The 25,954-nt window shown below is 25.2% G+C and overlaps 1 protein-coding gene and 2 non-coding genes across 4 annotated transcripts in view; all 3 read left to right on the forward strand.

The window, feature by feature from the left end:
* LOC109599854 (uncharacterized) overlaps window positions 1-25,954 on the forward strand; it is a 53,654-nt gene that overhangs the window by 12,029 nt on the left and 15,671 nt on the right. Inside the window, exons 2-3 of one of the 2 annotated variants that reach the window (XM_020015903.2) lie at window positions 9,170-9,402; window positions 9,466-9,645. In XM_020015903.2, the coding sequence (XP_019871462.2) occupies window positions 9,170-9,402; window positions 9,466-9,645 (413 nt within the window). Of the gene's footprint in view, window positions 1-9,169; window positions 9,403-9,465; window positions 9,646-16,876; window positions 17,093-25,954 lie in introns of those variants that run through there. The other variant, XM_020015904.2, reaches the window with a different exon arrangement.
* On the forward strand, window positions 13,067-13,138 carry Trnad-guc (transfer RNA aspartic acid (anticodon GUC)). Its single transcript has one exon. It is a non-coding gene; the product is annotated as a tRNA-Asp (tRNA).
* Trnad-guc (transfer RNA aspartic acid (anticodon GUC)) lies at window positions 13,942-14,013 on the forward strand. Its single transcript has one exon. It is a non-coding gene; the product is annotated as a tRNA-Asp (tRNA).

The raw sequence follows: 25,954 nt of genomic DNA on the forward strand, positions 1-25,954 counted from the left end.
TTTTTTTAAATTTAGTTTTTATATTTATTTAAAGATTATTATTAAAGATAATTCTGTTTGTTATTAGTTTTATATATATATATATATATATATATATATATATATTATTTTTATTTTTAATTTAATTTCTTACCAAATTTAAATTAATATAATTCACTCTAACCAAATCTAATTTAACTTAACATATATCTTCCTAATTTAAGTTATCTAAAACAGCAAATAAAATAAATATTAAAAGAAATTTTAACAAAAATAGTAACACTCATTTTTATATGTACTGTTAATAGTGGGATAATGATGGTATTTGTTTTTATTTTATACATACAAAATGTTTATACAAATCGAATTTTAATATTCAATTCAATGATGCTAAGGCATACATGGTGTTCCATTGAAAATGTTATAAAGATGTACAAAAATTAAACATAAATAACATACTGTATACAATTTGGGAGCATTCTAGCATCAAAATTGTTGACCTTTCAGTTAGATCATCAATCTGTCAAAATTTTTAGAAAAAACTCAAATAAAATTGGATTTAGATGTAGTACATGATGTCCTATCACATGTGATGTACAGGGTGTTCTATTAGAAATGAAATGAAATCTTGTTGAAATTATCAGGATGAAAAATTAATCTAAAATTCATATAATTCTCAATTTTTGATATATTCGAAATTAATATTTTGATTATTTTAAATAGAACTGTAGATATTTTTATTGAACCTCCTCAATTTTTAGCAATAAAAGAACCAACTTAAAAACAGATTTCCCTAAAGAAATGTAGAAACTCTAATGAAACACTTTGTACCAATTCATAAAAGTAGATAAAATCAATTGCGAAAACAGATTCTTCTCACATATTTTCTTTAAATGTCAGTTTTTTAGAAATTTCAATACTGACTACTTTATTTTGAAGATAAGTTCTTTTTGAGCAATTAATAAATTAATTTAATCATAACTTCATATATAAAATGAGTCGCTGATGAATCTGCTTACTCATCTAATTTTAGTCATCAAAGTATCATTGAATAGAATAAAAATACACAAAAAAGACAACCCTTTTTCATTAAAAAATACTTGATAGTGTCCTATTAGGGAATTTTGCACAAATAACTTTATATCAAAATTTAATTAGTTGGGCAACAATTCTTGGGGCGGACAATTTGTGACCTTTTTCCATTTTGATGTTCAACATGTCTCAAACTTGGAATCCATCATATGATTCTGCAGTTTAGTTAAAATATATAAAGTAAAAGAGGAAAATAATAATATTTTATTCCTTTTAATTTTCTAAATTGAAAGTATTTAATCATTTAATTAATTTATGTAGACATCTTGCTTAGAGTTTTACACGCAAGTACGTCAACTTAATTGAGAGTAAACCGATTTCTTCATTCAGCCATCTTAAAACCCGTTATGATTATCAAGTATGTAAAATATATTTACTATAAGATTATATACAGTTAGTAAATCAAGTAAAAAAGTGATACATTTCTGGAATACAAAGTTCACTCGTACTTTTTCAATAATCTTAAGTAGTAGAGGCATAGATCTTGTACCAAAAAATCTTTTTCACATATTCATAGTCAGTAACTGTTCTATGATGACATTTTAAACTAAACTTCTGTTGTTTATTATTTTTAGATTTCTAATCCTGAATGAATTCCACATTAAAAAGTTAGTGTTTTTTAAATAGTGTACAAGTTTTCAATGATTAAATTTATTTATAGATTGCTTATTATTAAAGATAATTTTGTTTGTTATTATTTTTATTATTTATTTCCAATAAATTATTAATTGTTTATACATTTCATTAATTCATTATTCATATTTCATAATTTCAATTGTATAAACCATTAATATTTTAAATTTCTTACCAAATTTAACATAAGATAATTCATTAGAATCAAATCTAATTGAACTAAAACAACACATAAAATATCAAATTGTCAATTAACTTTATTTTGTTGTTATTTTCTATATACTTTAATAATTATCATTATTTATATAAGAATTTAATTTGATTTTCTGTAATAAACCTTTTATTTTACGAGTTTGTTTAATGTTTTAGTAATTTAATAGTCAATAAAATATGAAATTATCTATTAAATTTATTAATATGTTTAATTATTGTTAATTAAATTTGATATTTTTTAAAGAAATCAGCAATATGAATTCGTAACCAGTTAATTTAAACGAATTTTTATATTAGTTATGGAAATATATTTTACTTACCTTAGATCTTATTAACAATTAAAAAAGAAGAATTAACAATTAGGATAGCTTATTAAATATATTTATATACGTATAAAACATTCTTTATAAATAAAATAAATTTAACAACACAACACTCATCACTTTTATTTCACTTAATATAATTTAATAATAATTTATCTGTCGAAAAACACATCCGTGGATCTCCTCCTCTCTTCTTCCGCCTCCTCAAACGTCATAATCTTGAGAACGACAACTTCAATTGCGCACAACATAAACAGGGCCATAAAAATATCCATGTGGGTTGTGCTGTGCCTGTATGATGTTCCCGGTGGATAATCGCCTCTCGTACCCAAATTTTGTACACTACTCAACAACGAAAACAGAAACATATTCACTCAAACCGCTACCCTCACATCGAACCAAGTTATCGAACACAACAGCCGGATCATGTGGTTGGAGTTGGTGGTTTTTCGGCACATTAGGCCTATGGACACTTGTTCGTACGATGTAGGACAAAGGACGACTTTGGTGTTACTGTTGGTCAGATATTGAAAGTAAAAGTCGTGCTAAAGATGTTGTATAATGAAGTAGTGAGAGTACGGCTCGAAAAGTGGCACAACTGCATGCTCATGCCGGCGTGTTGTATAACTATTATGTAATTGTTATTATTTAATAGTGTGTATTTGTTTTCTTTCCTGATTAAAATGGTGTCAGTCGGACGTCTAGGGACGCTGCACAGACGCATTCGGTCTATTTTCAATTATGTACTGTCTGTACATAGTATTTTTATTACAATTTGTCATTTTGAGACATACATTTATTTAATTTGCTAAATATATATTAATTATCAAAAACATTTTGATTATTCTCAATAAAAATTTATGTTTTTGTAATGAATAATTTCATTTTTGTAATATTCAAGTAGTAGAAAATCAAAAAATATGTATGATAAATATATATAGTAGTAGTAGTATATATATATATATATATATATATATATACTTATATCAAAAATAATAATCTTCAAAATTCTGGGATAATATGTGCAAATTATGCTTTTAATATGTCGAAAAAAACAAATTTATGATATATTACATTATAAATTATATAGCTAAGATTTCATATTTTTGATAATGGTAATTTATTTTATTTATGTCTTTAAAAACAAATTTTATACGTAGAAATGTCGTAATACTACTCCTCAAAAAAATATTATTAATTAATAGTAGTATTGTCAAAGGATAAGGATAATTAAAAACATAAATTACACAATTTTGATATTTTTTTAAATAGGAAATTCAATTTTCGGTCCCATTTTAATGAAAAACGTTACAAATATAAGGTTTTGAAAGGTTTTTACCAATTGTCAAAGAAACACTTTTTCGAAATGTGACAAATGTGTGTTCTCTTAGATTCTCTGTATGGTATGAAAATACTCGTAACACTTCAAATCAACTAATTTGCGACACCCTATATTTATAAAAATTTATAATAATTAATTTGAAACACCTTAAATATACTTACAAATCATTTTTATCATTATTAATTATCATTATTCTCATTATTCTCATTATTATCATTATTATCATTATTATCATTATTATCATTATTATCATTATTATCATTATTATTATTATCATTATTATCATTATTATCATTATTATCATTATTATCATTATTATCATTATTATCATTATTATCATTATTATCATTATTATCAATCATTATTATCATTATTATCATTATTATCATTATTATCATTATTATCATTATTATCATTATTATCATTATTATAATTATTATCATTATTATCATTATTATCAATATTTATTTCATTATTGTCATTATTATCATTGTCATAGTTGTCATTATCAGGGCATTATCGTCTTTATCGCCATTATTGTCATTATTGTCATTATTGTCATTATTGACATTATTGTCATTATTGTAATTATTGTCAGTATTGTTATTATTGTCATTATTGCCATTATTGTTATTATTGTCATTATTGTCATTATTGACATAATTGTCTTTACCGTCATTATTGTCATTATTGTCATTGTCATTATTATTATTATCGTTATTATCTTTATTGTCAATATTGATTTTATTATTATTTTATTGTTTAAGAAGTATTTTTTACTTTTTTTTAATTTTTATTATTAATAACTTTTCATATGAAGTATTACATTACAAAAATATTAAATTTTGCAATGAATAAAGTTTTGCTTAATAATTTTTGATTGAGTGATTTTAACTAAACCAAAGTTTCAAGAAATAAATAAAGATATAATATAATTTTTATATAATGATTAGACAAATAAAGTAAATAAATTTATTTGAAAATTACTATAAGGTAACTAAGATTAAAATTAAAAATTAACCTTTAATTGTATTTCAACAGAGAATTATGAACTTATAAACAAAAATTAATTAGACAAATAGAAAGAAAATGTACACAAAAAATGCAATAAAATAAATTTAAAAAATTCCATGGTAATTAAACAGATGTTAAACACCGAAACAGATGCAACTTGAATAATTATTCAATTAATCGTAAATTTAATATTTAAATTGACCAACTACTAAAAATTAATTATTAGATTAGATAAACGCTTTTAAATACAAGTGTGTCAAAGCAATTTCGTTCGATTCCTGGAAATTTAATTTACATATATTTTAATCTATTGTACGTGACAAAAATGCTTCTTTTGTAAATTTATATTTATGGGAACGTACTAACTTTAATTAAGCGTAGTTCTGTTCCCTTTTGCGACCGTGCAGAAAACTTGGAGGAAGTGACACTAATGCCAGAAACAAATTCAACAAAAGAAAGGTCCCATCCTGCCTTTTACTTAATCGCTTTCGGCAAAATCTCAGCACAATTGTCCTTAATGCGCTTTACAACGGTAGTAACATTTCCATTTTCTTTTTTATTGGTACCACACCATAATTATCACTTTACTCGTTCATTCCGCTGAAACCAGAACTAAACGCTCGTTATGCGATTTGTATGAATAATTTCATTAATAAAACGTATAATGGTTGAGCCTTTAAATTTCTTGTTACTGTCAGTCGTTACAATTACCTATTAGCATAGATTTAAATGGGAAATCAAAGCGTAAACATGCTCCACTTTACTGTGTAAATGAATTTGATTCAATCAATGGAAATCCGCTTGCTAAGGATTTTTGTGATTATATTTATGTGGTAAATATTTTTAAACAAATTTCACTTCATTATAAATAATAAAAATTTCCACAGAATATTTTGTTATTAGTCGAGCAGAATCTAAGATCGTAATATTAACATTTTACTACTCACTTATGTCACATAAATTATGTGTTAGCTTCGAGAAAGATAAAAAAATAATAATTATTTCCGCTTGATTAATAAAAGTTGATTGAATTGTCACAAAAAAACAAACAGCACTGCTTTAGGTATGTTCATAATTTATCCAACAAACAAAACAAGAATATCCCATTTCACATTAATGTTTAAATAATAATAACTTATTAAAATAATTAAGTTTAGAAAATTAATTATTTCTCTATGTAATATGACAAAAATAATTAATGACATGATGTATTTCCAGAGAAATGAATATTTTGTTAATATTGTAAAGTAAATAATAAATTGATAAATTAGAGAAATATTAGGTTCTAGAAAAAGTAATTTACTAACTAAACTTTTCTTCAAGAAACTGAACCTCTGTTTTGACCTCTTGAATGGCAAATATAAATAATAGATACCTAGAGAAATATCTGGACAATGTGGTGGATAGGGTAGAACTTCTTACTTACAATTTTGAAGCTTCCTCTGAGTATTTAATACAACTTATGCTCTTGCATTGTCGTGAAGAAGTAGAACACCTTTTCTTTTGACTAAAGAAACTCGTTTGACTTTTAGGTATAAGTTCCACCAGATATACCAGTTCCAAGCCATTGTCAAGAGAATTAATAATTATCAAATGACTAATTGCATCATCACTTAATTATGTGGAATTTATCTATCCAACTTTTTGATGAAATACATTACATTAAACCTTTTTCTAATGGATTATTAATCGCAGTGTAGTAAGTTCCAAACACTATGATTTTGGACAAGATATTGCTTAATTTTTTCGTTGGTATCGGTTTCAGGATGACATGATATTGTTCATGTTCAGTACATTAATTTTCACTTCTAAATCAATGTTATCACTTGCAACAACTCTTCCTAACTCATTGCGAATGGGGTTGTTACTGTAAGCTGATTTTTAAATTCATTAAGTTAATTTGCATGAAGTACTTCAATTTTATAATAAGTAAAAACAATTTAAAATACTTCAGTTATCATAATCATTTTAATTCAAACCAACATTAATCATTATTTGAATTTGTATTAGTTGGACCGGAAAGTAATGTCACTTTCTTACATTAAGTTTAAACTAATAAATTTTTAATAAGTCTTTATTCTTCATTATTAATATAATCATACTTGTTATCCACATCCTTTTTCCATCTAGTGTGTAAATTTTATATCTCGGGTTGCTAAAAATCAATTGGTTTTTAAGTAAAATATGTCGAGATGGCATTTTGGACATCATCCAAATTTTCAAATTTTTTGCCACTAAGAAAATATTGTGGGGATCGAAATAAATGGAAATCCGAGGACGCAATATCAGGTGAATATGGTAATATTTACCTAAAATTTAGTATTTAAATTTTTAAAATTAAGTATTTAAATATTTAAAATTTAGTATTTAAATTTTTAAAATTTAAATTTTAAATTTTTGATATTTAAATTTTTGAAATTTAGTATTTAAATTTTTAAAATTTAGTATTTAAATTTTTAAAATTTATACTTTAAATTTTTGATATTTAAATTTTTAAAATTTAATATTTAAATTTTTAATATATAAATTCTTAAAATTTAATATTTAAATTTTAAATTTTTAATATATAACTGTTTTAAATTTAGTATTTAAATTTTTAAAATTAGGTATTTAATTTTTTTAAATTTGATATTTGAATTTTTAAATTTTAAATTTTAAATTTATAAAATTTAGTATTTAAATTTATAAAATTTAAGTTATTTAAATTTAATATTTAAATTATTTAAATTTAATATTTAAATTTTTAAAATTCATTATTTAAATTTTTAAAATTTAATATTTAAGTTTTTAATATTTAACTTTCTAAATTTTAAATTTTTAATATTTAAATGTATTAAATTTAGCATTTAAATTTTTAAAATTTGATATTTAAATTTTTAAAATTTAAATTATTAAAAATTAAAATTTAAATTATTAAAATATAAAATTTAAATTATTAAAATTTAATATTTAAATTTTTAAAATTTAAAATTTAAGTTTATAAAATTTAGTATTTAAATTCTTAAAATTTAAATTTTAAATTTTTAAAATTTAAATTATTAAAATTTAACACTTAAATTTTTAAAATTTAAAATTTAAGTTTATAAAATTTAGTATTTAAATTTTTAAAATTTATTATTTAAATTTTTAAAATTTATTATTTAAATTTTTAAAATATAATATTTGAATTTTTAATATTTAACTTTCTAAATTTGAAATTTTTAATATTTAAATTTATAAAATTTAGCATTTAAATTTTTAAAATTTGATATTTAAATTTTTAAAATTTAAATTATTAAAATTTAACATTTAAAATTCTTTCCACAATATGATCTTGCATTGTCATGTTACAGAATGACATCTTTTCTGTTGACAATCCACGGATATTTTTCGACTAAACATTGATTCACTCGATCTAATTATACACAATAAAGGTCTGCATAAACAGTTTATTCAAGTTTCAGCACTTCAAAGTGAACAATTCCGCAAAGACTCCACCAAATACATAGAAACACCTTTTTGGGACGTAAATCCGGCTTCACTGTAATTTGTGGTTATTCATTTAAATAGAGCCACTTCTTTTTGCATTTTGGTTAATCATATAGGACCCATTTTTCGTCTCTACTGATAAAACAGATAGATTTCTTCGCTTCGGGCATATTACAAGGGACCCAAACAAATGCTCCGCTTATTTATCCAATTTGTTGTAAATGTTCCTGAATGTCTACCAAGTTTGGTCAAGGATGCTTGACAATTCTTCGATTGTTTGACATGGATGTGCTTCCCTTTCTGCCCTTAGCATGTCATTGTCTATTGCCGTTTTTCTTCTTGATTTATAAGAGTCAGAGAAATCATCGGACCTGAACTTGAAAAACCATCCTTGGCATTTACTATTGATATTTGGCTACCCATTTCACCCTAAATTGCAAAAAGAAGTTTGATATTGAATTATTTAGAAGTGAATAAGTCACAATAAGCTTAAAATGACGGCACACCTTCAGAACATACAATGAGCTGACAAATGAAAATCAAATATCAACTTGCGCAGAAACGACACTACTTAATAAATAAAAAAGGTTTGATTGGATTCACTTTTCATGTATTAACAAATGATACAATTACCTCACAACATTAATTCATCCACCAGTACGATAGAATTCAAAATTATTTAAGCATGAAATATGAAATCCAGTTAATTGACCACAATTACAAGTTACATTTTAATTTTTTGCTCAACCAACAAAAACGCAATTAGGAAAATAACTATTAAGATCCATATCTGAGATTTAATATCAAGCTAGACTTGCATTTTTTAACGGTACTCAGTAAATAATATGCAGGTTTCATGAAAATAATTGAATTCACTTAGCCAGGAATATGGGCATAATTACAAATAATTAGTACATTTACGGAATTCATGCAGATGCCATCCTTTGCAGAATGTTGAATCAGCTACCTTTCATGTCATTAATGCCAAATGATTATCTATAATTTGTTTCATTGGATTCCATGTTGTTTTATGGAATTGCAATGAGATATTATTGAAAGCCCTTAACAACAAGAAATTTTAACAAATGCGTTGTTATTTTGTTAGTAATCAGAGGCCGGGCCGCGAGTGGCACTGCAAGGTGTGTGGCACCTACCTCAGGTCCATCGAAGGAGTTTTGGAAGGCGACCGCGTGATAACCTGTTCGAAATGCGAACAACGTGTGTGCAAAATTCGATGTTCTGTAAGGAACGAAACGGAAGGCTGGGTGTGCAATGTCTGCTCAAAAACACCCGACTCGTGGCTCAATACCGTCCTCAAGATAATCCAGCCCTATAGATGTAAGACTTTAACCATCCTTTATTGACTTTCGGTTAATGAATATTGTTATTTGTTGGCAACAGTTTCGTATACGACTTCAGCCATGGACACGGACTCACTGAAGCAACTGGAGGAGGACTTGGAGGCCATGAGGAACAAAGAGAAGGCTGAAATTCGTGATTTCATCGAAAGGCTGGTCAGTGCAATGCTGGGCGAAAATGTGGACGACGCCTGCGTTTCCAAGATGTACAAAGATCAACGATGTAAGTTTAACGTTTTTCTCCAAAAACTGGCACCAGATGTGTACATCTGGTAAACGTGGACATCTTCTATAAAACAGTTAATTGAATAAACATTAAGACAGATCATCAAATTTAATGTACCTTATTGATATTAGAAAAGTGAATGAGAGAAACAATTTCACTTCGACAACTTTTCCATATTTATAATGGAAAATATGATGATTTTCCCATTTCTTAAGAAGAAAAATGTTAAAATTTAATAGTTTCTTAAGTAACATTATTACTTCGGACCTATTTATTGTCTTTCAGATTTAACAATTTTTGAAAGATATCATCAAGATCTCAGTAGTGCTCTTACGGATTTGGGTTCTGCATTACATACATCGGTTGCCAGTAAGTTAGATGTGTTTGCATTTCTGCACCCAAAGTAATAAAACATTTATATAATCACTTTATCTATGTCAATTGCACTTTTTCTTGCACTATACACATATTTGTGAATTTTGCGACGGCTTTTAAATTGTTTTACTGGCTTAAAATAAGAAAGTTTGCATGTTTTAAATTTACTTTTGGTTTAAAAAACATTTTTTACCAACAACAATGATAGAAAAGAAAAGGTTACGTCATTAAAATCTTTAATTGATTAAAAAAACATTATTAATATGACCGCCATACGTTCTGCAACCAACACCACAAGTTATATCATATATCAATTTAGATAAGATTATGTTATGATGATAAAACTTAATAGTACTATTGTGTATTGTTTATTAATTAAGATAGCCAAGAATAACAGAGATGTGTTCCATATTAATCTACCTGTTTACGACTTACAGGTCATATGGGATGGAAAATCTTGACGTAGTAACACCATAATAAATTCACATACGACCATACAGTATTACGTACGGGTCGTTAAACAGTTTAATTAAAACACGACTATGTAATAAACGTTACATAAAAAAATGAATTTTATGTTCATCCTTGAGTCATACGAGCACTTACATGAATTATTATTTTTTTTTTGTTTCGCTTCATGTGACGAATTATCCGATCGTTAAACTTGAGGTAGACCATTTTTCATTCAGCTCATTTCTGACCCACACTTCAGAGAGCAGTACCTAAATGCCTACACGTTTAAGTTTGGTATGGGTAACAGTTTTCGCCATTATTCTTGATTAGAACAATCGGATTACTAATGATGATTCCTCGATAGCGATTTGGGTTGGGTCGGGAAATTAATCGTGCTGTGGGGAATGGTTGGTTTAATTATTCCGAAATAACTGTGCTCCAAAATTTGTTATGAATTCATACATGTTGTTTGTAGTAGTAATAAATTGTGATCTATTAATAAAACTAAAACTGGGATACTAACTGAAGTTTTTATAAGCTTGTACAAAATATAAAATAATTTATTTATGATTTTTATCTTCCAAGCATGAATGTCAATAATTTGTAGTCATTTTTTATAAAGACGTCTAAATAAATTTCCACCGTTACAACCTTTAGCATTCATTTACTAGATCAGTCTAAGGTCACATGTTTAAAATATATTTATAGCCACCATGACTATGTTTTCTAGAATACATACGTAACTTCAACCGTTCCGACTAGACGGATGAAGGGTACGCCATTAAAGACAAACAAATTACTTTAATTTGTTTAAAAACAAAAACATGTTACTTATCAATAAACAAGAAAACTTTTCCTCGTTATTTATATGCAACTTTCATTTTACAGTGCATATCCAAAATAATGATTTATGTGTTTAATTGAATCGTCCACACTCCGAAAACTAGTTAATTGGGTTGATTCAGTTCGTATGACATTGGAGATGTACCAAAATTCTGGTTCACTTTCACCCCGCAACCGATGTGGAACAGATGCGTTGGGAAATTGCTGCTGTGTCTCAATAATCACCGCAATATGATTGATGGTTGAACGTGGATCAAGAATGAATGAATCTTCACTTTTATCACGAAGATTTACTGCATTGCATTTTATTTCGAATTATATCAATTTTTATTATTACGCGTTACTTCATCACTGCTTTTTTTGAAATGTTTACAAATTGCTTGAGATATAACGAAAATTACCTAAAATTATGTATATATAGTGTGGTCCATTTGACATGAAATTTCCCCAGTAACTTTTTATTTATAAATCGAATTATATACAAGTATAATAGCTTAAGAGAAATATAATAAGAAACTCTATTTTCTGTATTGTGTTTTAAAATAGGTGGTCAAAATTTGGAAGTAGGTAGAACAGGACCAATAATGAAGAAAATCTAAATATAAATTTTTTCTGATATTTTTTATGAAGATAATATGGCCTATCAAATTTAAATTTCAAAAAATTGTCTTATTTTCGTTATCTTCGGTCCAGTCGTTTTTAAATTTCCATAAAATATTTAATTACGAGTAGACTGCGTTGGGTCTTCGGTTCTGTTTTGGAGGACCATAAAAAATTGGCACAATTTTCAAAACTTAGCAACATTAGCAAAAAGTAATGCCTAAAAATAAATTTATATATTAATGCAAATGAAGGTTTTTTATAATATGAATTAATATTCATATTATAAAAATATTATTCATATACATATATATTATATTCATAATATAAAAAATATATTTATTAAATTAATAAAAGGATATAGTAAATGTTTTTTATTCTATAATTATCAAAACTAATCAAAACTACCTTATCATACCTACTTGATTTTGTATTGTGTGAAAATCAGTTTTTAAAATTAAATATATGTAACACAGAGTTCAAGAGTATATTTTTTCTTAATTATGCATTTTTCATTATTAGAGGTTTTATAATTGTTTCTAAATTTTACCCACCTATTTTAGAAACACTTTGCATATGCCATAATAATTATTTTTCATGTGGCAGAGGTCTATTGTTAATTTTTTTATAAAAAATGAGAAAAGTTTCCATTGGATTGAGAGATTTTCAAAACAATTACATAACAAAATTTCATAAAAAATATAACATATTATCAATTTTGTGACAGAGTTGAATGAATTTATTTATTGTTTTCAACCTAATTGTGAAATAAAGTGACTAAAATATCTTAGTTACTTAAAGTATAAGTTTTATTAATACTTTTTTTCTCATTATCTTATTCGATGTAAAATTCCTTAAAGGCTATATATTTTTTTAATTCTGTGGTTCAGTACAAACCTAAACAAAGAAATTATTAAACACTTTTGAAAAAGTTTTGAACATTCTGCCATTTTGTTATATTAATGATAGATTTTAAGTAATAAAATATTTTGATAAATAGAATAAAAGTTGTATATTTTTGTCACTTAAATTGTATGCTTTTATCATCGAATAAAATGGTTCACTGTATATTGTATATATATACTGTAAATATTATTCACTACGTGGACTTCGAAGAAATAATTAATTACCGAGTGATTTTAACAAGTCCTCGGTAGTATAGTGGTCAGTATCCCCGCCTGTCACGCGGGAGACCGGGGTTCGATTCCCCGCCGGGGAGGGTATTTTTTTATTTTTAAATTAAAATATATTTATATTTATCATATAATTAATTTGTATGATTTAACAACATGTACTGTAAAAAACAGAACCTGACTAAAATAAAGCACGATAATAACACTTGATTGAGTGAAAAAAAACTAAATTTTTTTTATTCATTTTAGTACAATTGAATGTTAGTTTTATATTATAAGATATATCCTTATTCAGTTGTATCATCCCATTGATGGTCTTATAGAAGTTTTCAAGATTAATCTTAAAATATTAATAAAAGTAATTAAATAATTTATTTTCTAGCAAAACGTCAAGAAATAATTTCAATAAACGTCGACCTACAAACCTGAACAAATATAGGTACCATTTTCTTTTAACTTTTTAAATAAATAAATAATTATAATGAATAAATATTATGATTTGATTTTCTTTTGCGTTTGTCGTTATAGCACATATTTAAAATGTAGAATTAAATAATTTTTGAAAATCCTGCACATTTTTCTTGAAATAAAGTACTTTGATAAAAAGTATGAGTATTTTTGAAAAAAATAGTCAATATTTTTTATACTTTATATTATAAATTATATTTATAAATGATTTGATCATTGAATAAAACTGTTCAATAGACGACGTTGCAATTTGGAAAAGTGGGTTAATCAATGTAAAATTTGTTAGATATAACTATTGTTATAATTAAGTCACATATTTCACATGAGTGTGCATATTTAATTTAATTTTATAAGTTAACATTAAACACTGAATATATACTATATATATACTTAAAGTAATAACTGAGTACTTTTTAACAAGTCCTCGGTAGTATAGTGGTCAGTATCCCCGCCTGTCACGCGGGAGACCGGGGTTCGATTCCCCGCCGGGGAGAACATTTTTTTATTTTTTTTTAATTAAATGTTATTAGAGGATCCATAATTTTCTTGTAATTGATTCGTACCATCTCACTCAATAATGAGTAATGTGAAAATTTCTTCCAAAAGCAGCTTTTGATTGAGATTCAGAGAGAAAATAGAGTGAAATTTTCTTCTAAAAATGGACAATTTTTTGAGATAAATCACTATGACAAAACTTCAATCTGAGAAAAAATATTTAATACAAAACTAAAAAAATATAAATTCGAATTATTAAGTGAGTACATAAACCGTGTAAAAGATTATGATACTAACAATAAGTCAAGGCAACAGGTTTTACAACGAATTAAAGGGGTAACATCTAGACGGATGAGTTCATTAATCCTTTCGCATGTACACCATTCCTCATTACTTTAAATGAAGCATCTCTCTCCTCTATTTATTAAAATAAATTATTAGTTCCGTGAACCTGGCATACAGTTAACTACATTTTTTGCAGCACCCATGCTAATTTTATATTCAAATTTTAGTTTTCTTCAACTTTATTTAAGTATATTTATTGTTACAGTTATATTAGATTCTTTAGGGAAACTGTTTTTGTTCTTTAGGTACTTAATATTTAAGTGTTAGGTAGTTAGTTGCAATAGGTCTTCTTTTTTTAAACTCATCGAGTAAGTCAGAAAAAAGTTTATGTGTCCTGACTTACAAAATCAAGATATAAAACAATTTATTCTTATGAATCTGAAATCTGAAAGAATGTTTTCATTTTTCAGATTCTTTTTAAGAAAAGTTAATTCTTTTGACTCTTTGAAATTTTCTCTGCCAATTTGTCTACTTTTCATGGAGAAAAAAAATAGAAAATAAGTTGATTCACTAAGTAGAGAAAAGATAATTCTTTTAATTATTTGAAACTTTAGTTCCAAAAAACCTTCTTTTCTTAGTTTCGTCAAGCCAATATATAAAATACATATCTTACAGATATTCAGTTAGTGTTTCATTCCTAAAATCTTTAAAAAGGTAATTTTGAATCTTGAAACTATGTTTTGTGATTTAAGAGAATTTAATTTTACAGATGTGTTATTAATTATTGAACCCTACGATCCTTAAAAAGATAGTTTGGATTCTTCAGAAAGACAACTGTTTTGATTTTTTGAAATCCCGTTTTCTTCAAGTAAATCCAAAAAAAGATGTGATTCACAACGCCAAGATTTAAAAGAAGCTGTTATTACATTATTAGTTCCCAAGATCTTTAAAAAGATAATTTTGATTGTTCAGATAACATGACATTTCGAGAAGAGACAATTATTTTGATTCTATGAAATCATGTGAATCTATTGTCACAGATATCTACTTAATTTTTGATTCCTAAGTTGTTTAAAAAGATATTTTTGAGTTTTCAGGTGCTAAGACGTTTTAAGAAGAAACAATTCTTTTAATTCTTTGAGATCTTCAGTTACAATAGGTCTTCTCTTCTTCGTCTTAATAAATAGAAAAAACTATGTATCGTGAATTACAGAATTAAGAAAATTTAATGTTATAGACGTGATGTTAATTATTGAATCCTAATCTTTAAAAAGATTAAAAACAGAGAATTGTGTCGAATATTAGAAATCTTCGATTCCAATGGGTTTTCTTTTCTTGGTTTCGTCAAATAAATCAAAAAAATAATATGTTTTATGATTCATAACGTCGAAATTTAAAAAAAATTATTGTTACAGATATATAGTTAATCTTTAATTTCTAAATTCTAGTTTTGATTCTTCAGATGCCATTTCAAAAAGAGATAATTCTTTTAATTCTTTGAAATCTTCAGTTTCAATAGACCTTATAAGAAGTAAATTTTTAAATCTTAAGATTCTTAAAGTATAATTTTAATTCCTTGGAATCTTCATGTTTTCATAAAATTTGAATTTGATTAATTTTGTACAAAATGTCATTTCAACACTTTTAAGTTAAGTTATTATTAATTAATAAATATACAATTCTTTACTAAAATAATCTACATATATATATGAATAGTTAAAAATATCAATTTTTAAAGTCAAAATTTAGAATTTTTTTACGAAATGCTTATAAACTATTTAAAATTTAGTAAATCTTCACTTAGCTATTCTTTTCTTTCGTCAAAAAAAAAACGAGAAAAAGAACAATTTTTCCTAATTCTCAAAATCAAGATTTAAGAGAATTTATGCTTATATTAAGATGTCTTGTCATTGATGACTAAAGTCTTTAAAAGGATAGTTTTGATTCTTGACATTCCATAATTTGATTCTTTCAAATCTTCAATTCCAATAGTTCTTTTCTTCTTTAAAAATACAGCATTGATTCTTTAAGTAGCCATATTAATTTGATTCTATTTTTTTTTAATTCTTTGAAATCTTCAGTTCCAAAATATCTTGTTTCCTACATTGTTCTTACATTGTTGTTTAGTTCATTTTTGATCCTAAGATATTTTTTATCCTTCATATATCTCAGTTTTAAGAAGAGACAGTTGTTATAATTCTCCGAAATCTCCAGTTCCAGTAGATCTCGTTTTCTTAATCTCGCCAAACAAATCGCAAAAAAGATAATGTACCATGACTCACAGAGCCATTTAAACAACAAACGGGCGTGCATATGTTGCGCCACAATAGCCCCTCGCATCCGAAAACCAAATCCAAATACCTTTACCACTCGATCGTGGAACATGCGGCAGGTAAAAGTGTGCGATGCCGCACCGTAATTGGAAATTTGGCGTGTCTCCGTCGCGGTGTTTTCGCGACGCATTCAACAATATCAAGCAGCAACAACCTTCGGATTGCAAGCCGTCAATCTTGAACGTACACACAACACCTTGACCATCTTATCTCTCTGGCCAACTTAACGAACTTAGTCACAGCGGTGCGCTCGAAGCGCAAGCACACAGGTGAAGACGCGCTCGTTGTTCAGTCGGTGGTACCTCGTGCGGTGAACGACGATTTGCACGTTCTTGTTTATTTTGATTGGTTCGATTGGACTGAATCGCGGGCATTTGTGTTTGTTCGTTTGATGCTGGAAATTTTGTGTATTTGCTCAACCAAAATTGGAATAAACAAAGTTTATTTGCTTAAAATATGGTAAATTGTTGGGTCGCGGTTAGATTGTTATTCACATGTATGTTTTGACAAACAATTGGATATCGTGTTTTGATGTCGTTAAGAAACCGGAAAAACATATGTGCTAGGATACGTATTTATTGAAGTAATTGAACATTTATCCTTCTTTCTAAGGTGAACGAGTAAACAAGATACAAGTTTAATGGGAAAAATTAATTTGCAATCAATATCATGTTTGATGAACTATTCATTAATTTTTTTATTTGGAGCCTTCATGAAATTTTAATAAACACCAATAAGTTTATGAATTTTTTACAAAATAGCATTTCAACACTTTCGAAACAATTTTAAGGTTATTATTAATTAATTAATAAATACATAATTGTTTACTAAAAGCATCTACATATGTCTTAGAATTATGGTTTAAATTTTAAATTAATTAGAATATTTTCAATTTTAATAAACAGCATTAAAAATACTCCAAATTTAGAATTCAATTCTTCATCAATATTTGCAATAATTTGTATACACTGTAGCATATTTTTGTTGTAAGCACTCCTGTAACTTCATTATTTTTGACTTAATTTTAAGGAATAATACTTTAATAAATGGCCAATAAAAAATATAAGCGTGTCCTTAAAATTGTCTTCTATATAATTCGACGAAAGTCGTATTAGTAAGAGTATTTTTTATACTCCAAAAGCTTAAAATTTAATTTTTAATGAAGTCATTAAAATATATTTAAAAAATGAATTAGAATATAACCAATAATTAAATTATTTGGAATAAAATTTTTTATTGTATGAAAATATATAAATTATCATATTTTTTAAAATTTACATTTTGGCATTTGGCAATGAACATCATTCTCTTGGTAACATTTTAATATTTGTACCCCCATGAAATTAATATGAACAATTAATTTGTTACAAATTGCTGTACACTAGCATAGATTATTTATCCGATAAAATATCGATAAATCATCATTATGTGTATATTATATTATAAAAATTACATGTGTAATATTTTATTACTTCCCATAAATGGTGACATCTGAACAACTTGATAAAGTATTATTTCGTGTTGTTTAAACATAGTTTTAAACAAATCGATAAATAACGATATTATAAACTTTACATATTATTTTAAAAGATTTTTACCGAATTAACTACATGAAAAAGAAATAATAGAAAATAAATGTTTTCTTTAATAATGTATGTTATATTTAATATTAATACTAAAATTGTTACTACATTTTACGTGTCCTTAAAATTATTACGTTAAATATTATTTTAAAATATTAGTACTAGTATATTAATTTTACATTTAAAAATAATAATAAGAACATAATTAGTTTAATCTACCAAAATATTTCTAATAAATTGTTTACAATGTGGTTCTTTTTTGGTGAAAACACTTATAATAGAAATAATATATATTGAAATTTAATATCACTGGTTAAAAATTGAGTACATTTCACGTGTCCTTAAAATAAATACGTTAAATATTATTTTAAAAGAGAAGTAGGATTAATTTCACTTATAAAAAAAATAATAAAAAGATCATTAATTTTGCTACTAAAATATTTATAGTTTTAAGTTGTATACAATAAGGTCCACTTTTGGTGAAAAAACTCATGTAACTTAATTATTTATAACTCAATATCTAAACAACTTGGTAAAATATTCTTGATAAAATTTATTTATTTTGTGTTTTTAAAACATAGACGTAGATTTTTTTTGAATATTAATATTATTAATTTCACATATTATTTTAATAGATTTTTACTATATTAAGTCAAATCCAGTATGTCAAATAAGAAATAATAGAAATAAGTTATTTCTATTATATTTAAATTATTAAATTTAATATTACTGGTTGAAAATTATGAGTACATTTTACGTGTCCTAAATTAATACGCTAAATATTATTTTTTAATTTTCAGAATACTGAATGATATCACAATTTAAACATTGTACTAAAATAAATATTTGAAGAAGCGTAATAAAAATTAATAGACACGTATATCTAAAAATTTTGTTTAAAAATAATTATTAACAATAAACTGTAAACTACTATTGATGCTTTTGAGTAATATTACAAATTCACTTACCGACTATTTAAAACATTTAATATCCTAAAATATTTGTATATTATGTGATCTACTTTTGGTGTTCTCTAAAAATTATTTTCTGTCTATCACCAGTCAAGTCAAAAACTAATTTTTCATTTACTTGGAATTTAACATAATTTGTAACAAAAATTAATTTGTTACAAATCAAAGTATTTTGAACATAAATCGTTTATTAGATAAACATATTAATATAAAAAATATATTACCTGCAAAATATTTTTGCATATAAACAAAATTAATTTATTCTTGATTAATTTTTTTTATTATCTGTTTTTGTTTTCGAATTTGTAAATTTGTTTACGTAAACGTAAATGTTTAACTTTGTATATTATTTTATAATATTAGTACCGAAATTCATATAAAATATAATAAAAAGATAGTTAACTACTAATAAAATATTTGTCATTAGTTTTACACAGTGTGGCCCATTTTTGCTGGAAGCACTTCTGTAACACAATTATTTATGTCTGAATTTAACAATGAACAATAGTTTAATATACGTTAAACATGCACTTAAAATTGTGTTTTATATATCATTCGTCTAAAGTCAAATATATTTTTTTAAAGTCTAAAATTAGCAATATTGATTTTTTATGAAAACTGTTTAAATTGGAAAATCACTATAAATTATGAATTATCTTTAAAAAACAAAATATGAAAGTAATTTTCCACTTCTGAAAATAAATTTATGTAATATTTATATGTACATGAAATTAATATGAAAATGAATTCGTCACAAATTGAAGTTAGTTTATTCGTTAAAATTATGATGTATCATCATTATATGCGGATCATCTTATAAAAATTACTTTACCTCAATATTTTTGCAGAAAAGCTCACAGCTAAAGAATTGAAAAACTATTTTTAATTAAATTTATTTATTTTTAGATGTTTTTTTTTAATTTATACATTTGGTTACATAAATGTTGATATTTAACTTAACTTTATATATTATTTTAAAAGATTACTACTGAAATACTAACTTCACATATAATAAAAATATACTACAATGTTTGCAATAAGTACATACAGTGTGGCCCATTTTTGGTGGAAACACTCCACTACATTATTTTTGACTCAATTCTAATGAACAGTAATTAAATAAGTGGCCTATAAAAAACTCGTGCTTTTAAAATTTTTTTCTATACTATTCGAGGGAAGTCTGATTATATCATTTTTTATATTCAAAAATTATAAAATAATTAATTATATAATTAAAATATATTTAAAATTTAATAGATCCTTTACGAACTATTTTCCACTTATTTGTAAATCGACTTATTTAATATAATATACATATGCCCATTCGTTACAAATAATAGTTATTTTATTCGATAAATTCTAATTTATCATTATTATATGCAGAGCATATTATAATATTAAAATTATATTACCTCAATAATATATTTTCAGAAAAGCTCACATCTAAAGAATTTATTATATACATTTTTTTTAATTCATATAATTGTTTAGATAAACATTAATATTAACTTTACTCAACTCATTTTAAAATGTATAAAAAATATAACATATATTTACTTTAATCTATTAAAATGTTTGTAATAAGTTGTATGCAACGTGTCTGACTTTTTGTTAAACCACTTATGTTATGACTCAATTTAAATGAATAGTAGTTTAATAATAAACAACAAAAACTCTAAAATATTTTACATTCACAAATTAATAAATTTGTTTTTTTTTATGAAATAATCAAAAAATATTTAAAATTTGGTAAATCATTACGAACTGATTTCTCTTTAAAAAAGCATAATTTTATAATTTTTGACACATGTGAAAGTAATTTTCCACTTATCTGGAAATAAACTTATTTAATATTCATATGGCCATGAAATTAGTATGAAAAATTAATTCGTCACAAATTGCAGTTAAAATTATGATATATCATCATTATATGCAGATTATGTTATAAAAATTATATTACCTCAATAACATTTTTGTAAGAAAGCTTACACTTCAAGAAAACCTTATAGTACTGAAGTATTAATTTCACATATAGAAAATAATAATAGAAAGGTAATCAATGTAATGTGCCATAAATATTTCTAATTTGTACACAATGTTACCCATTTTTGGTGTAAGCACTTCTTCAATTTCATTATTTGCAACTCAATTTTAATGAATAAATATACAATAAAAATTATTTCACACTGATTTCTCTTTAAAAAAGTATAATTGTATATTATTTTATCATTGACACAGGTAAATTTAATTTTCCACTTATATGGAAGTACATTTATTTAAAATTCATATGCCCTTGAAATTATTATGAAAAATTGCAGCTAGTTTATACACGTTAAATTTGTATTATCATTATATGTAGATATTATAAATATTATATTATCTCAATAATATTTTTGATGAAAAACTCAGACCTAAAAACTTAAAAATATATTATTTTTTATTAAATTAATTTTTTTTTGTTAATTCGTAGATTTTTTTATATAAATGTTTATATTTAACTTCATATATTATTTTAAAAGATTACTAATGATGTATTAATTTCTCAAATTAATATATTTTTAAATAATTAAAACATGTTTTAAATAAAACTAATTCATAAGCTCTTTAAATTAATATGAATATTAATTGTTACAAATTACAGTATTTTAAAAATATATTGTTTATTCGATAATATTCTGATACATCATCATTAAATGCAGATTGTATGATAAGATATGTACACATAACGTTGATATTTAACTATATTATTTTAATAGATTTCTACTGAAATATTACTTTCACATGTAAAAAACCAATTAGTTTAACCTAATAAAACATTTGTAATAATGAATGAATGAAAATAGACAAAAAGAACATCGTACCTTAAAAAATATTCTTTACATCAAGAGATGTAAAAATAATTTTTTTCACCCACTATTTTATCAATTTCTTATTTTTTATGAGAAAATTAAAATCAAAATATACAAAAAATTGTTACGGGGATGTTTCAATCTTAAATAGACTTTAGCATATAACTGCACTTTATTTGTATTCATTTATTAAACCGGAAGTAAATGATACATCAGGATTATTAATAATCTTACACCTGTTATCCTAAATACATGTTTTATTATTGTTTTAATCATTTTCTCAATCGCTTCAAACATCTAGTTGTAATATTAATGAAAATATTATTTATTACAACGTAAGTATACAACACATATTACTCTAAGCATAAAACTAGGTTTATGTAATTAATTAATTAACTAGAAGTCAAAAATTTACATTGAAAAGTTCTGATTTCTACTCGGGTGCCGCATCTTAAAATACCAGAAGACGAATAATCCGTGCATTTATGCAAAAAAATTCCGGTGAAAAGTCAACAACAGATTTTTATTTAATTCATCGCAAATGTCGTACTTTCTCTGATTATATTCGCGGCGATCGGTTAAAATTGCCGTTCCCACTGTAAACCATAATTTGCGGATCTTGCCTAGTAGATTTTAATCGTGTGAGAAAAATAAAAACTTTACATTAAACATAATTCGATTCAGTTTAATTAAAATGCAAATTCCACGTAATCATGGAATTCACACACCCAATTATCGCTACAGAAAAGTTATCACTCGAGATTCTTCAGTATAAATCGTTAAAAAAAAATTATGGACAAAATGTGGTATTCACGTGAATTGCAATTAGCCGAGCAATTTCAAAATAATTTAATTTCAAATGCACTTACCTTTTTATAGTTTTAATTACGCAAATTATATTTTATAATTATTTTGAGTCGATAATATTTTAAATGCATCATCGACTCATCGAAATGCGTGTGTGCAATTTGTTTTACAATCGAGCCCATTAACAGATTAACACCGTTTTATTAAATCGATGATCTAACTCTTCGCAATTTCTCGACGTTTGCCCAATCCACGTGTACCCGAAGAACTTTGTATTCCGTTTGCGGCAGTTTTCGTCCAACCTTGTAATATTTACTTAATTTCATTACGAGCAAACAGAAAACTTGTTTCGTTGTTTAATGTGATGTAGTAATTTTGGACTGATTCAAAATGCAATGACACGTCAATGTCAGGTCAGGTGTAATTTCTCGATTAATGGCAAGTTGGTAATCCATACTAATGAGGCTATTAATACATATAGATATTAGAATTTGGAAATCAAATCAGATAATTGTCCTGTACAGGATTACAGCAATTACTAGAGTCCAGTTCCAAAAAAATGATACAATAAATATGATTGTCGATCTAATGAATTAGTCAATTATTATTTGGAAAACATATCAGACAATTGTCTTGTACAGGATTACATTAACAAATTTTTGGTACTAGAGTCCAGTTCCAAAGAAATATACATATGAATACAACAAATTATATGATTACAGATCTAATTTACGTGGATTTAATGGACGTGTAGTCAATTAAAATTTCAAAAATAAATCAGACAATTGTCTTGTACAGGATTACATTCATGAATTTTGGGGATTAGAGTCCATTTTCAAAGAAATGAATATAACAAATTATATAATTGTATATAGTATTTCGAAAACAAATTAAATAACTCTCTCGTACAAAATTACACTTATGAAACTTTGGTACTAAAGTTCAGTTCCAAACAAATAAATACAACAAATTAAGTCATTGTAGATCTAATTTACGTGGATTTAATGGACGTGTGAGGGAACGTAGTCCATCATAATGACATGATTAATTCATTTAGTCAATTAGTATTTCGAAGACAAATAAGACAATTGTCATGTACAGGATTACAGAAATCAAACATTGATACTAGAGTCCAGTTCCAAAGAAATGAATACAACAAATTAAATAATTGTAGATCTAATTTACGCGGGTTTAATGGACGTGTGGTGGAAGGTAGTCCATCATAATGACACGATCAATACATTTAGTTAATTAGTATTTCAAAGACAAATCAGGCAATAGTCTTGTACAGGATTACATTAATAAAATTTTCATTCTAGCGTTCTATTCCAAAGAAATGAATACAACAAATTAAACGATGGTAGATCTAATTTACGTTGATTTAATGGACATGTAGTGGTTGGTAGTCCATCATAAGACAATTAATTCATTTAGTCAATTAATATTTCGAAAACAAATCAGACAATTGTCTTGTACATGATTACACTAATGAAATTTTGGTGCTATACTCTAGTTCCAAAGAAATAAATACAACAAATTGATTATGGATCTACTTTACGTAGATTTAATGGACGTATGACGGAAGGTAGTCTATCATAATGACACAATTAATTAATTTAGTATTATTACGAAAATAAATCAGACAATTGTCTTGTACAGGATACATTCATGAAACTTTAGTACTAGAGTCCAGTTACAGAGAAATGAATACAGTCAAATTACATGATGGCATATCTAATTTACATAGATTTAATGGATGTGTGGTGTAAGGTAGTCCATCATAATGAGATGATTAATTCATTTAGTCAATTAGTATTTCGAACATAAATCAGACAATTGTCTTGTACAGGATTACATTAATGAAACTTTAACACTAGAGTCCAGTTACAAAGAAATGAATACAGCCAAATTATATCACGGAATATCTAATTTACATGGATTTAATGGATGTGTGGTGTAAGGTAGTCAATTACAGAATTGAAATTTTGGTACTACAGTCCAGTTCCAAAGAAATGAAGACAATATATTATGTAATTGTAGTTCTAATTTATGTAGATTTAATGGACATGTGGTGGAAGGTAGTTAATTCATTTAGTAAATTAGTATTTCGCAAATAAATCAGACAATTGTCTTGTAGAGGATTACAATAATGAAACTTTGATAATAGAGTCCAATTCCAAAGAAATAAGGGCAACAAATTATATGATTGTAGATCTAATTTACCACAGAATATATTTTCAATTTCCCAAATTTATTTGAGCGAATGTAACTGTTAATAATTATTTATTATTAGAGGTATACGGTTAATTTACATCCACACTATGTAATTATAAAAAGACAATAACACACTTCTCCTTACAATATAGATGGAAGAATTGGTAACTTAATTGATTTTCCTCGTCGTTTTTGTACAACTACGCATAACACATAATTAAAAGATGAAGGTAAAACATGTTCCCAATTCAATTCAATGGTATTGAAATAAAAAAAGAAACAGGATTTCATTTGACATTAGAATTGTGAAATTTCCCTATAAACATTAAATTGGAGCAAGAACTAATAGTTTACTTCCTTTTAAACGTTCAATAATTGTTGTTTGTAAACTCGTCAGTATTGTTGAATACATCTTGTGGTTAGATCTTTGCCACCATAATATTCAGTATTAACCCAAATATTAACCATGACTTTTATTCATAAATGAAACGTTAGCTGAGATATATATTATCATTTATTTAAAAAAATGATAAATCCTGCTAGAACTGTATATTTAACATTTATGTGAAAACAATAAATAATTGTTTCTCATCATTTACGTTAAAGCGGAATTTAAACTATTATTCCATGGTTTAACTGTATTGGTTAATTGAAAACAGTTACACTAGCACAAATAATAACAGAAATAAGGTTTATTAAGAAATTATTTCAAACAGAAGCCATTTCATTGCTTATGATTCCGATCATTAATAATGATTCATTATATTCAGTTACATTATGCATGTTAATATTAAATGAGATGCAATACTTCTATTTTGATGCATGATGCTAATTAATGTAATGGTATTTAAGTGGAATCCTTGAAATTTAAATTACTTACAAAACATCTTACTCCAA

The sequence above is a fragment of the Aethina tumida genome, chromosome 4, assembly GCF_024364675.1.
Source record: "Aethina tumida isolate Nest 87 chromosome 4, icAetTumi1.1, whole genome shotgun sequence".
NCBI lineage: Eukaryota > Metazoa > Arthropoda > Insecta > Coleoptera > Nitidulidae > Aethina > Aethina tumida.